The sequence below is a fragment of the Tamandua tetradactyla genome, chromosome 10, assembly GCF_023851605.1.
Source record: "Tamandua tetradactyla isolate mTamTet1 chromosome 10, mTamTet1.pri, whole genome shotgun sequence".
NCBI classification, from domain to species: domain Eukaryota; kingdom Metazoa; phylum Chordata; class Mammalia; order Pilosa; family Myrmecophagidae; genus Tamandua; species Tamandua tetradactyla.
The window spans coordinates 34,100,861-34,113,625 of NC_135336.1; the positions used below are offsets into that span (position 1 = coordinate 34,100,861).

At 44.0% G+C, this 12,765-nt stretch overlaps 1 protein-coding gene across 2 annotated transcripts in view; it reads left to right on the plus strand.

Annotated features, from left to right (window-relative positions):
• The first annotated feature begins 855 nt into the window (after positions 1 to 855).
• The window catches only part of CCDC80 (coiled-coil domain containing 80), a 39,750-nt gene continuing 27,840 nt past the window's right edge, over positions 856 to 12,765 (plus strand). Inside the window, exons 1-4 of one of the 2 annotated variants that reach the window (XM_077118389.1) lie at positions 856 to 973; positions 1,522 to 1,652; positions 2,886 to 3,608; positions 4,012 to 5,912. In XM_077118389.1, coding sequence (XP_076974504.1) covers positions 4,023 to 5,912 — 1,890 coding nt within the window. In that variant the 5' untranslated portion in view covers positions 856 to 973; positions 1,522 to 1,652; positions 2,886 to 3,608; positions 4,012 to 4,022. Of the gene's footprint in view, positions 974 to 1,420; positions 1,653 to 2,885; positions 3,609 to 4,011; positions 5,913 to 12,765 lie in introns of those variants that run through there. The other variant, XM_077118390.1, reaches the window with a different exon arrangement.

The following is a 12,765-nucleotide window of genomic DNA, read 5'->3' on the forward strand; positions in this document are numbered from 1 at the left end:
GCGGTTTCTTCCAAAGACAACATTGAAGAGCCCATATACACTGTTTTTTTTTTTTTTTGCCTGTTTCTTTTTCCTGGTTTCCTCTTAAGTTAAAAATTTGTTCAAGGGTGAGAATTATGTTTTGAATTCAGTTCTGTTAAGATCCACCAAGTGTTACTCTATGCAAGGGACCTGACCACAAGCCTGGTTTTTCTAGCCTGTCTGGGTCAAGCTGTTTCCCTGCACTACTCTCAGCTGCTGTAGCCTTCAGCTGATGTGGGTCTCATCAGTTAGTGATCCTCCGTCCAACTTTCAGTCAATTGAACCCTACTCCCACCCCATTTTCTGTAATCAGTTCTGTTTTGCACACGTACACACACACATATATACACACACACACAGACCCATTAACTACGTCACCAATGTCAGGTAGTTTCCTGCTATTGAATCCTCAAATTAGCATCTCTAAAATCTTTTAAATTTCATTCTCTTTATCTTCCTCTGATCATCAAACTCTCTTTTTCTTTTTCTGTTCTTTCTCTCCTTCTCTCCCTGTGAATTGGCTAATTGCTAAATGGAAAGATCTAAATGGTTAACTTTTTAACCCAGGGCTCTTAAACCAGGAATGAATCATCACAATGCCATAAATCATTATAGGCTACTCCAGAAAAGGGGTGGATGCTAATTTGTTTCCTATTTGTTCTTTTTAGGCATATGCTTCCTGGACTTCCGGAGGGAGTCTTCTGAGATCCCAGTAAAAGTTTAGGGCATGGAGGTTGAAAACTCCTAAAGAAGCAGGAGAATCCCCATTTGGTGGATGTGGATGTGTGGATGGGGGCGGGGGGGGGGGGGGGAGGGTGAAGTGTGGGGATAAGGAGGCGGATGGATGAGTCTTCTCTTGTGGGTGTGTTTAGTGCGCCATCTTGTGACAGAAACTCACAGAATGAAAGAAAGCTTGAGGGCCCCAGGAGGACAGACACAGCTCAGTACTGGGGTGAGTGGCTCCTCCTCTGGGTCAACTCCCAGTCACTAAAGTGGTGTATTTCAGCTTTACCAGGGCACAGATGACGAATGTTGTGTGCTTTGTTAGGAGGTGGGTAGAAGCTAGGGGGATATTCAACAAGTAGGATAAGAAAGTTTAAAGATCTATCAAGAAAGGCAAAAAAGAACAACTACCTAATTGTTCCAGAAAGTAGGACTCTAAAAAAAAATAAGCAAATAAATAAGATTCTTCTATGAATATGAGAAAACATGGAAAGAAATTAAAGGAAGAGACAAAAGACAAAGGACAGATAGCAAATAGGAGGCGGCAGGATAACATAATGCTAAGTATATAGTTCTAAACCCAACTTCAATCTTCAGAGCTACCACTTACCATGTGGGTGACACTGAACAACTTATTTAGCCTCAACAAGCCCTGGGTAGTTCATCTGTAAAATGGGGATAAATCCCCATACATTTCCTATATGCCATGAGGGTTAAATAAAAGTGCATATGTTAACGTAAAGCCCAGAACCTCATATGAAAATGCTCTATTAACAGGGAGAAGAGAAAAGCAAAAAGATGAAAGAAGGAGGCCTGGGGAAGAATGATGAAGAGCATGTTATGATGTGAGAAAGAAGGCAAATCCAGGACCTTTCAATTTAGCACAAGGAATCTGATCAACTTAGCTGGTGAGTCGCGTGAAAGCATGAACTCTTCTCTGACTCCAGTGACAGAGGGTCTCTGCCTGAAACCCACCTTTGTTATTGTTGCAAATGTCAGAAGGGGCTCCACAGGAGGGCCTTGCTGGGACTCCTTGGTCTTAAAGCTATGGGCTGAGAGACCTACACTTAATTTCCTACAAGACTTCTTCAGTTCAGTGCTTAGAGCTTATTGAGGGAAAGGCATGCGTGACCAGGCAGAGATGGGGCTAATTAAGGGATAGCAACTACAGGTGAAATTTTATCCAGTGAACCTTGCTATTAACATGGCCTGGCTAACAGGAAGCTTCTGAGAACTTGGCTCCCACTGTCATGAGAGTGCAGACTCACTGAACACCCTTGGAGAGGCTGTAAGGCATATCTGTGTAACCTAGGACTCCTTCAACCCCACTGAAAACTGAATCCCTATGGCAGACCCTAGAGGTAAAAGCCCAAAGCTGCCTCAGCGTCTCCTGTGGCATCTGACAAGGCTACCTCTAAGGACTGCCTCAAGACTTCCAGACCTCTGAAACCTCTGGAGAGCTAAATATCCTACTACACCCCCATATCTCACCCACACCTCTGCTCCCCCCGCCCCCCCCCCACAGTGAGTGCCCTGATAGATGGGTTGGCCACAGTATCAGGGGACCAACAGCCACTGCCTGCATTTTCAACCTTTTACCAGCTTCCTTCTATGCCAAGGAGTAACTAGGAACAAGAACACAGTAATATGATCCTCAATTAGCATAAAATAAAAACAAGCCGGTCATGTTTTCCATGGGTTTTTCCAACTTCAAACTAAAATCATGAATCAGGAAGAAAGAGAGAAAAATACAGACATGGAAAGATATATATACACACACATACACATACACATACACTGTCTCTGTGTGTATAGTCAAGCACCATGACGTGAAATGAGTATCAGCCTTTAAGAAGACCAAGCAGTCAGATGCAGAAATTTGAGAATTTTTCCTTTCCAAAGTACAGTATGAGAATAGATAGGAAGGAAAAGTATCCTGATTACATGGTGAGGAAGGGGTTAAATCTCAGGATCCTATTCTAAAGTGATTTATGATGATGTATAGTGTTTCAAAACTTTCCCCCACCCCAAAGAGCAGTCCTCTCCCTCCCCACCCAGTCCACTCTCAACTTGCTGAAATGGGAAGGAGGCGGTGTTTTGCTGATCTGTTAAATTCTTAGTGAAGTTTCCTTGATTTCCAGTGGCTGCTGTTGTTTGAGTTTGGTTTGGAGCAAAACTGAGGTTGTCCTGACATTTCTGGGACTGAGTCCAGGCAAGAGGAAGAAGAAAAAGAAAGGAGAAGGAAAAGAGGAGAAGAAAAGCGGGGAGAAATAAAGAGAGGAGAAAAGCAGCATAGGAAAAGAAAAAAAAAAATCCCTTTTCAACGTCACATTCCTGTCTTTTCCCCAAGCCTGGAAAACGTATTAATCCCAGTGCTTTTACTCTCTGAAACAAAGGGACTGAGCCTGACTGTGGGGGAAAGGGTGATAAGAAGGATCCGGGAACTCTAATGAGAGAGAAAGAGCAAGATTCAAAAATAGCTGGGTCTCCACTTTAAGGGACATCCTGTCGGTGCAAGTGACTGGCATTCACCGATTCACAAGACCAAGCAGAAAGTACAGACAAATGGAGATGGAAAGATTCAAAAGGACAGCTCCTTTCACCTCATCCTACTTGTCGAGAAGGTAAAAAGGGTTAGCAAGAAAGAAAAGAAGAAAACCAGCTCAGCTCTCGGAATAGGACTGTCTGTGGATCTGTGGTGCTACTTTGAAATCTGGAGCTGCGGCAAACCCCCTTTGTATTACTCACCCTTGGAAAGGAGAAAGAGGCCTGGGAGGAAAAGTATTTCATCTAGGAAACTGTCCTGGGAACAAACTTCACATTTCTTTTTAAATCCTCTGCATGCCATCTCTATGAGCCATAATGTAAGTGTGTAATCCTTTCTCTCTTTTTTGTTTGTTTCTCTGTTCCTTAATTTAAGAAATGGAATGTGGATGTTGCAATTAATGTGCTCATTTTGCATTTTCTCGGGAGCATCCAGAGTCCGTAGAAACTCAGTGTAAGTAGGCTGGCTGGGAACCCAGCTGGGTTTCCTGCTTCATGTAACTGTCTCTGCTAAGCACTGACCCATTACAGGGACTTAAAGCAACAGGATCGCATCCTGGTTTCCATTCCCTGATCCCTCTCCTTCTTCTCTATTCTTTCTCCCTCCCCTTGACCAAGATAAAGAGAACATACCCAGCTCTGTTTGCAATTAAGTGATTGTTCTTTCTTTCTCCACCCCTCCCCCATCCCCTTTCTGTCGTCCGATCCGGCTGCTTCCCAAAGTGGATTACAAAATGATGTGGAGAATGGGACCCAGTTTCATCATGCTGCTGGCAGTGTGGCTGGTGTGTGGATCAGAACCCCACCCCCAAGCCACGAAAAGACGGAGCCAAGGAAGGCCGAAAGTGCCCCTGGTTTCCCAAGTCAGCACCAGGCCAGCTCAGCTTCTGAGGCACAAGGGAAAGTCTCAGGGAACCGAGAGATCCGGTCCGGTCAAAGCAAACCTTCAGTACCTCCAAAGAAGGAGGAACGTGCCGGTGTTGAAACTAGGTCACCCCACGGTACCGCTAGCCCCCGCGGGCGTCAGCCGGCCCCTGGCGAGGCCCGCGCAGAGACTGCCAGGCAGGAGCTCTCCCCGCGAGATGGTCCGGGATGAAGGGTCCTTGGCTCGATCAAGAATGCTGCGTTTCCCCTCAGGCTCCAGCTCCCCCAACATCCTCGCCAGCTTTGCAGGGAAGAACCGGCTGTGGGTCATCTCGGCGCCTCACGCCTCGGAAGGCTACTACCGCCTGATGATGAGCCTTCTGAAGGACGACGTGTACTGCGAGCTGGCGGAGAGGCACATCCAGCAGATGGTGCTGTTCCACCAGGCAGGCGAGGAAGGCGGCAAGGTGCGAAGGATCACCAGCGAGGGTCGGGTCCTAGAGGAGCCCCTGGACCCCAGCCTCATTCCAAAGCTGATGAGCTTCCTGAAGCTGGAGAAGGGGAAGTTTGGCATGGTGCTGTTGAAGAAGACGCTGCAGGTGGAGGAGCGCTACCCTTACCCAGTCAGGCTGGAGGCGATGTATGAAGTCATCGACCAGGGCCCCGTCCGCAAGATAGAGAAGATCCGGCAGAAGGGTTTTGTCCAAAAATGTAAGTCCTCCGGTGTGGAGGGACAGGTAGTGCAGGAAGGGAACAAAGGAGATGGCGGAGCAGGAAGGCCAAGCGCTGGCAGTGAGAAGAGGAAAGAGGATGCTACGAGGAGAGCACAGGTTCCACCGACCAGGGAGAGTAGGCTGAAGGTGGTGAGAAAACTGCCCAGCACGACAGCGGCCCCTCCCCCACCTCCCCCTACCCCGAGGGCCACCAGCCCTCCTCCTGCGCCTGCCACCATCATGACTCGGGCCACCTCTCGGGTGGTAACTATAGCTGCAAGGCCTACAACCACCACCACCTTTTCCACCACCCAGAGGCCCTGGACCACGCGGATGCACATCTCAGATGCCCACAGGCCCCTCCCCACAGCTGAAGTGACCACTGCCAGGGGGCCTTCGGCCTCAGAGAAACTGTACCCTCCATCCAGGAAGGAGCAGCACAGAGAGAGGCCACAGGCCACCAGGAGACCCGGCAAGGCCACCAGCTTTGAGAGCTTCACAGCTGCTCCTCCTACCGCCGTGTCAGAGCACAGCACACGTGCCAGCCCAGGCCGTTTCTGGGACAACCGCACGGACAGACGGGAACACGGCCACCGGGACCCAAATGCGGTGCCAGGTCTTCATAAGCCAGCAAAGGGGAAGCCTCCCAAAAAGAAAGCACAGGACAAAATTCTGAGCAATGAGTATGAGGATAAGTATGACCTCAGCCGGCCTACTGCCGCTCAGCTGGGGGAGGCGCTGCCGGTGGGGAATGGCCCCACTAAAAAAGCCAAGGAGTCCAAAAAGCACGAGATGCCTGAGAAACCTGAAAAGAAGAAGAAGGTGAAGACTGAGAAACCAGACAAGCTCCTAACAAGTGAAAAACAAGTAAAAAAGGACAAAGCTGAGAAAAAGAGCAAGCAGGAGAAAGAGAAGAGCAAGAAGAAAAAAGCAGGCAAAACAGAGCAGGACGGCTCTCTGAAACCCACCACAAAACACTTCACTCAGAGTCCCAGGAAGTCAGTGAGTGACCTGCTGGGCTTCTTTGAAGGCAGACGAAGGCTCCTTGTAAGTAATCTTCTTGGCATTGCTCTGTGGGCTGAGGCATGGCGTGTACGTGTTTGGTTGGTTATTTTTGTAAAATCATATTGCTAGATGCCAGATTGTGGTTGAACCTGCATCATGTCAAGAGGTCAGGAGATTTGGCAAGAAAGGGCAGCCAGGCCAGTAGCTTCTGTCGGTTTAGATGTTCCATAACCTGTATTCTCACCGACTCGCAGCCCTGGGGGATGGAGTCAATCAGTGGGTGGATAGGGAACTTAGACATGAACCCAGGGAAGCACCTGCCAGCTTCTTCCAAGCCCCTCAGTTAGCTCACCAACCCTACCCCCTTCTTACTACCATATACAGCTTCCTTTTTCTGAGTTCAAAGAATAAAAGAAAAATGAAGTTTTTCAAACGGAATGCATTGACCCATTAGGAAAAGGACTTCTTCCTATGTGAGCTTAGGGACTAGAAGCATGTGCATGAGGAAAATAGCAAGGACCCCATTCTTTCCCTGAATTAGGTCTGTATCAATGGGAAGACTTAAAGGGGAGAAATAAGGTAGCTCACGTGGATTGTGGGCATGATTGGGAATACGGAAGGGCCCTGCTGGTATGATCCTTGGAAATACTTTTTAAACCAGCTGGCAGAAATCTTCTCCCTTTAAAGGCTGCCCCCCTCCCCTATCCCTGCCCAGCTGCCAGTAAGACGCTAAAGGGATGAGATGTGGGGAACTGGGTTAATTGTTCCGGTTCCCAATATCCTAGAGACTCATCTGAATTTGGAGCCCAGATGTCACTTTCTCCTGAGTCCCCATAAAATAAGCATATGCGTGTGTGTTTGTGTGCATCCGCATGTGAAAGGGGGGTCCTTGCTATTTTTTCACTTTTGCCTATGGTTCTAAGTGCTGCCACTGTTAAGTCACAGATCCGAGTGACCCACTTTTCACCATTACTTTCCACAGTACAAAGGTAATAACAGAATCATATTATATCTAAGGAGTACACAGGGAAGGAATAAGCCCCATCCTCAGTGTAAGGACAGTTCTCATAAGCGATGTGAGAGTGGCTCCTACTCTTTCCCATGTCTCCTTTCCCTCTCTTTTAGAGCCTCTCCAAGATTTCTAACCCAGCTTCTTAAAGCTGTCAGTTTATTCCATGCTAGCAAGGAGGAAATGGGTTTGATGCAATTAATTCTGAATAAAAATTCATTAATTTAATGTTGGATATTGTAAGTCAGAAATGAGTCTCTTAAATGCTATCTCATTCCTGTGGACAATACCTTTCCTGCGGCCGTTTTTGCTCCCCACCAAAAAGAGATAATCTCCCTTCACTCAAAACATTTCTTAGAGGGTGTTTTTCCCATCTGGCCTAAAGTTGAATTAATAGTCTGGGTAGAGGACCCTCTTCCCATTTAACTTTAGTGGTTTCAAAAAGTTTAAATGTGCATTCAAAATGTTTAGCACCTCAGAGCACCACAACCACTGCTCTTTATCTGAACCTTTGTCGTTTTCCTTCACATTTCATCACTTTTATTAGACTGTAACACCAGGAGGCATCATTGTATTCTAATTGCCCAGCAAAGCGCTAATAAATACTTGTTGAACAACAACAATAAAAAGTTATTTAGAGCAGAGTCACTTGTGGTGTTTATCGTAGATGGGGTATGTTGCAAAATTCTTAGCTGTTTCCATCTATAGTCAATCTATGTTTGCTACAAAACCCAGGCTATAGTTGATTTAAAAGTCCGTGTGTGTGTGCGTGTGTGTTTTGTGTTACAACTTACTATATATTTTAAAAATGTACTTATTAGTTTTTAGCCAGAGCCGTAAAGTGATTGTATAAGTTTAGATTAGCAAAGGATAGACTGTCAGACTGTCTTTAGAGTAGTTTAACAGCTCTTTGGATATTTGCAGGGAACGTGAATTTAAATGGAAATATTTGAGCTAGAATCAAAAGAATCACTAATTTCAGAGTAGAACTCTACCTGTTCTTGAGTATTTGTTAGGGGACCTGTGGGAGCAAACTGCTCTCTCTTGTGCAAGGAGAAGCATTCGTGATATGCTCTGTTGCTCTCCTCCGAGTTCCTGGAACTTTGTCCAGCCTGTGTAGGACATTACCCAACTCTGGCCATTTAGCCAACAGAGCAGGCATGTCTTTCCTCGTGGTCAGGTTTAACCAGCAAAAAAAATGGTGAGGATTGTAATTGTGCACCCACCTGGCAAGTACTTTATTGCCCCTGGTTTGTTAGTCAAAAGAAAAGGGTTTTCACTGTATCCCATATTAGTCATGCTTTTTTCCTCCCTCCTTTTCTCCACTCCCTGAGTCAGGGGCCTGAAAGCCCAGCTGTTTGTTTGGGGTTTTTTTCCTGCTTTTAACAGTATCCCTGGTCATAAATTCCTAGCAAATGAAATTTAAATGACAGCTTCTGCTGATGTCATATGAGGCAAAACAGAAACCAGCTGAAATTGCTTGTGGCAGTGTTGGCTTTTGGGGGCTAGCAAAAGAACAAGGGTTGTTATTAGAAAGTACCAAGAGGATGCATTGTAGCCTTGTTCTCGTGTGTACCCAACTGATGATCATATCAGAAATGTCTTTTCTGAAAAGTTAATCATGTCTAAAGTGAAAATGAGATTAGAAAAGACAAGATGAAATAAAGATGGAAAAAAAAAAATCAAAGGATTGAAAGAGTATATTTTACTGGACAGACAGCAGACCAGTGCTTCCAGGTGAAAGAACTTGTTGGTGCCATTTTTCTTTTCTCCACTTATTTTTCCTGTCAAGCACAGCTGATGTTGTTCAGAAAACACAATGGTGCAATTAATATTCATAAAGGCTTAGAGCTCTGAAAGCCGGTCAAGTATTGCTGGGCACGTTTTCCTCCAACTGTCCTCAACTTAGCCCAGTTTGTTCAAATTGAAATGTTGTTTGCATTCCAAGCAATTGTGCAGACCTTTTAAGAAGTCTTTCTAGCTTTTCGGTAACCTGCTGCCTAACTCCAATTTATCATAGCCCATTAGTGTTTTGCATTTATTTATACCATTCTTTAGATATAAAAAAACATGACATAACTGTTACTTCACCAATTACAGAAACACTGGCAGCAATGTTATAGTTTGTATTTGGGTACATGGCATCCTAGAGGCCTTCAGAGTTGCTGCAGGTGGAGCCAGGGGTCCTAGTCTTAAGTCAGAATTCAAACCTTCAAACCTGCAGCCTCTCAGCGTGCCACCAGAGAAAGGTGGATCCTGCAAGGGGCTTTGCAGAGACAGTTTATTTGCAGAGATGGTTTAGAATGCAAACACCCCAGGTGAAAGTACTTATCAAATCTCATTTTACAGATAAGGAAGCGGAAGTTTAGCGAGGTTGAGAAAATTGCCCATGGTGTACAGCTCATAAGTAACACAGCAAGAACTAGAACTCCGTTCTACTTGTTTTTATAGCTCATGAGCAAAACCACTCCCCTATGCTGCCTTCTTGTGGGCAGGAGCTTCCTGTGGGCACATGCCAAAAAGTGAGGGAAGAATCTAGAAATTATCCTGTTAGTTAATCAATATGGACATTTAAAAATGTATTTGCAACCTTCTGTTTCCCAGATAAATGATAACATATATTATTTTGTGCTAAGGACCTAAAAATGCTGATTTCTCTGCATTTCGACCCTCTGGCTTTCTCTGTGGTCAGTCAAGCACAATAGATTGAGTCCCATTAACCTAATCCTATAAACGGCTTGGTGTCAGGGTCGGGATGACCATGTGAGAGTATAGACAAGGTGTTTATCACTGAGGCACAGGACTACATGGAGAACAGCTGACAAACCATCATTCTGTATCCTGACATCACCCTACTTGTCAGACAACTAGAGGCTTGAGAGTGCTGAATTGCATGAATTCAGAAGCAAGCTTCATACTCTTTGGAGGCTCAATCTCCTGTGATTCCAGTGGGTTGACATTTTCAAACTTACCTCAAAAATCTGGATATTGGGACAACAGTCTACTTATTTGGCTTAATTTAGAAAAGGATTTAAAACAATGCCTAAGTAACTTGAATGTTCTTTTTCCATTTCTTGTAAAAATCTAGTGTTTGGGGCCTAACACAATATTTAGGATATTCTGAGACTTAAGATAGCCTCCCCCATAGCATCTGCCCATTCCTCATGCTCCCTTTACTTATACAGCAGGCTGCCTTATCCTCTGAGGCTCAGTGAGCCAACATACTGATTGGAACAGAAACAAAATCAAGAACTACAACACAACTTTAAGTTCATGATACATATCCTGATTTATTGACACCAAACTGGAAGGAGGACAAGTGCAATTGTCAGACAGTAATACTTACTGAAAAGTTCTAGGATGCTCTTTTTTAGGAAGAGGAGATTGGAAATGGTTTCCCCTTAAACACTGTGTGAAATACTGCCAAGCTAGAAAATGAATGTGATGGAGATGTCACCACATAGGGAAAGAGTCCCTGAAATGTGTTCAGATGAACACATTTGAATGCATTTTCCTTGATGCAAACTCAAGGAGCAGATTCAATGTAAAGGAGAGTGTTTTTCTCAGCAGGTCTGTAGGCTATGTCTAGATGTTCATAAAAGGAGGATCGCTGTGTTTCTGAATCCCTCCCCTCTCTCCTGACTGTGGAGTGATCTATGTTAGCTGAGGAATGTGGCCCTGCATTTGCTCTCCTGCCCTCTGTGAGCCACAAAGGGCTGGGGGTTCAGTCCCTTGAGGAACTTAGGCTCTAGTAGGGAAGGTGTGATATAATCACAAAAGAGTAAATCAAGAAAGTAAGTTCCAAGTGGGTAGTACAAACAATAAGAACAACAGTTAAAAAGCGGAAGTGATCATTAAGGGCTACAAAAGACTTTAAGGAGGATCTTTTGAAGAATACCTCAGGTTTAGGTAAGGTGGAAGGGATGGGGAGGGATGATGTGGGCAAAGGCAGAGGAGGGAATGCAGGTGAGCTACTGGTACTGTGCTCGGGTGCATACATCGTGTGCACACATCGTGTGCACACATCGTGTGCACATGCGCGCTTCTCATTTGAGTCTCACAAAAACCATATGAGATGGACAGGGGAGTTCTTCCATTGTAAAGATGAGAAAGCTGAGGTTTGTAAGGTTAAGAAGTTTTCTTAAGGCTACACACTAGCCAGGGGTTGAACTAGGACCAAAATGCAGTGGTTCCGACTTGACTGCCATCACCCTTTCTCTGTGCTGCTCTGCCAGAGATTCCTGTCATTTCATAATTTAGACTGACCTTGTGGCAAGGGTGGAGAGGTTGTATAAGGAGGAAGAGGAGGAAAGGTTGACTAGAGAGAGATCTTGGAGGACTGGAAGACTAGGAAATGAGTCAGCAAAAGGAGTGTCATTTCACTGTGGATTAACATTTAGACATCCTCAAGCAAGGGCCCTGGGTATGAAAATAAACATCAGAGGCCTTTATTTAAGTTTCTACTGATATCCATGGCTTAAAGCTACTTATGTAGGACTTCCTGGGAGAAGCTGCAAGCAAGTGAGAATGAGTTCTATGTGATTTATAGATTGTCTGAAATTCTTAATTATGCACATGGGAAGAAGAGGACTAGACAGGGCTTTGAGGACTCTTGACATCCTGTCATGTTACAGTCTGTCTCTGGATCTTGAGTTCATGGCTAGGAATGAGATGAATGTAATGGGGCATATGAAGGGTTTTGAAGTTACAGAGCAGGTAATTATTAGTGATCTAGCATCTGGGCAGTGGAGCCCTAGCTCTGAACATATTTTAAATATGGGCTTGTCCATAATTTAAAACAGAAAGTTCAAAATCGTTAACAGTAAATCTCTTTCTCTTACCTTTGTACTTGGCTCTGTTTTGTGTTTTCATTTAAACATTCATTTTACGTATTTTAAATAGTGTGTTTTTGAGCAAAGAACAGCCAGAAAGAAAAACCTAAAATAGACTAACTGAAAATAAAACTCCAAGATTTGGGCTACCATCAAAACCTGAAGAAATATTTTCAAACGTCATATAACTAAGTAAAAACAAACAAAGCAAAAATATCATCACCGTACCTTTTTATAGCTACCTTAAACCCATTATTTAAAAGGTTAAGTGTGATTAAATTAATAAATTTGGAAGGATTTTATATTTTTTCCCTTTGGGAAATTACATTTCTAAAATAAGCATTTCCTACCTGCTATGTCCACCTGAATGGGCATATAAACACAAAATCAAAGGCATATTAAGTAATCTACTTAATATAAATTATTATCTGAAAAAAATGAATTCATCGCAGAAAACCTTGGGTAATGTTCACACAAAGGCTTAAACACATTTAGATTTCCAAGAGGGATGACATTTTGTTATTTATTGAGAATTCTTAGAGGGGAAAAACTGCAGGCAGTAGTACATACATCTTTTATAGTGAAAAATAAACAGCAGGGTCAAACTGGGACCAGATTTATTGATCATTTTTTATAAAGTTTTCAGAAGACATTAACAATATAGTGTCTTTCCCTCTGAAAAAAATGCCAAGCTAAATAGCCACAAACTGCAGCACTTATTTGTCTAGGCAGGTAAATAGAAAAGCGGCATATAAATTTGAATGTGGTCAAGTGCAAGGAAGTATTTAAGGAAAAAGAATTTAAAGAGCTTGGTCTCTGAGCTCAGTAATGAATCAGCAAAATGATAGTGTTCATTGCAGACATCAGCCTTGTGAGTTGTTTGGTGTCAATGAGATCAGCAAAGACCTGGCCATCATCAGGAGGGGATAAAGAGGAAAATTTCACATTCTCCCACCTCCAGGGAGAATAGCGCTATGCTCACCGATTCGTGAATTATGGTACATAGTTCTGGTTTCAAATCAGGAAAAATATGGTAGAAATGAAAAAGGCTCAG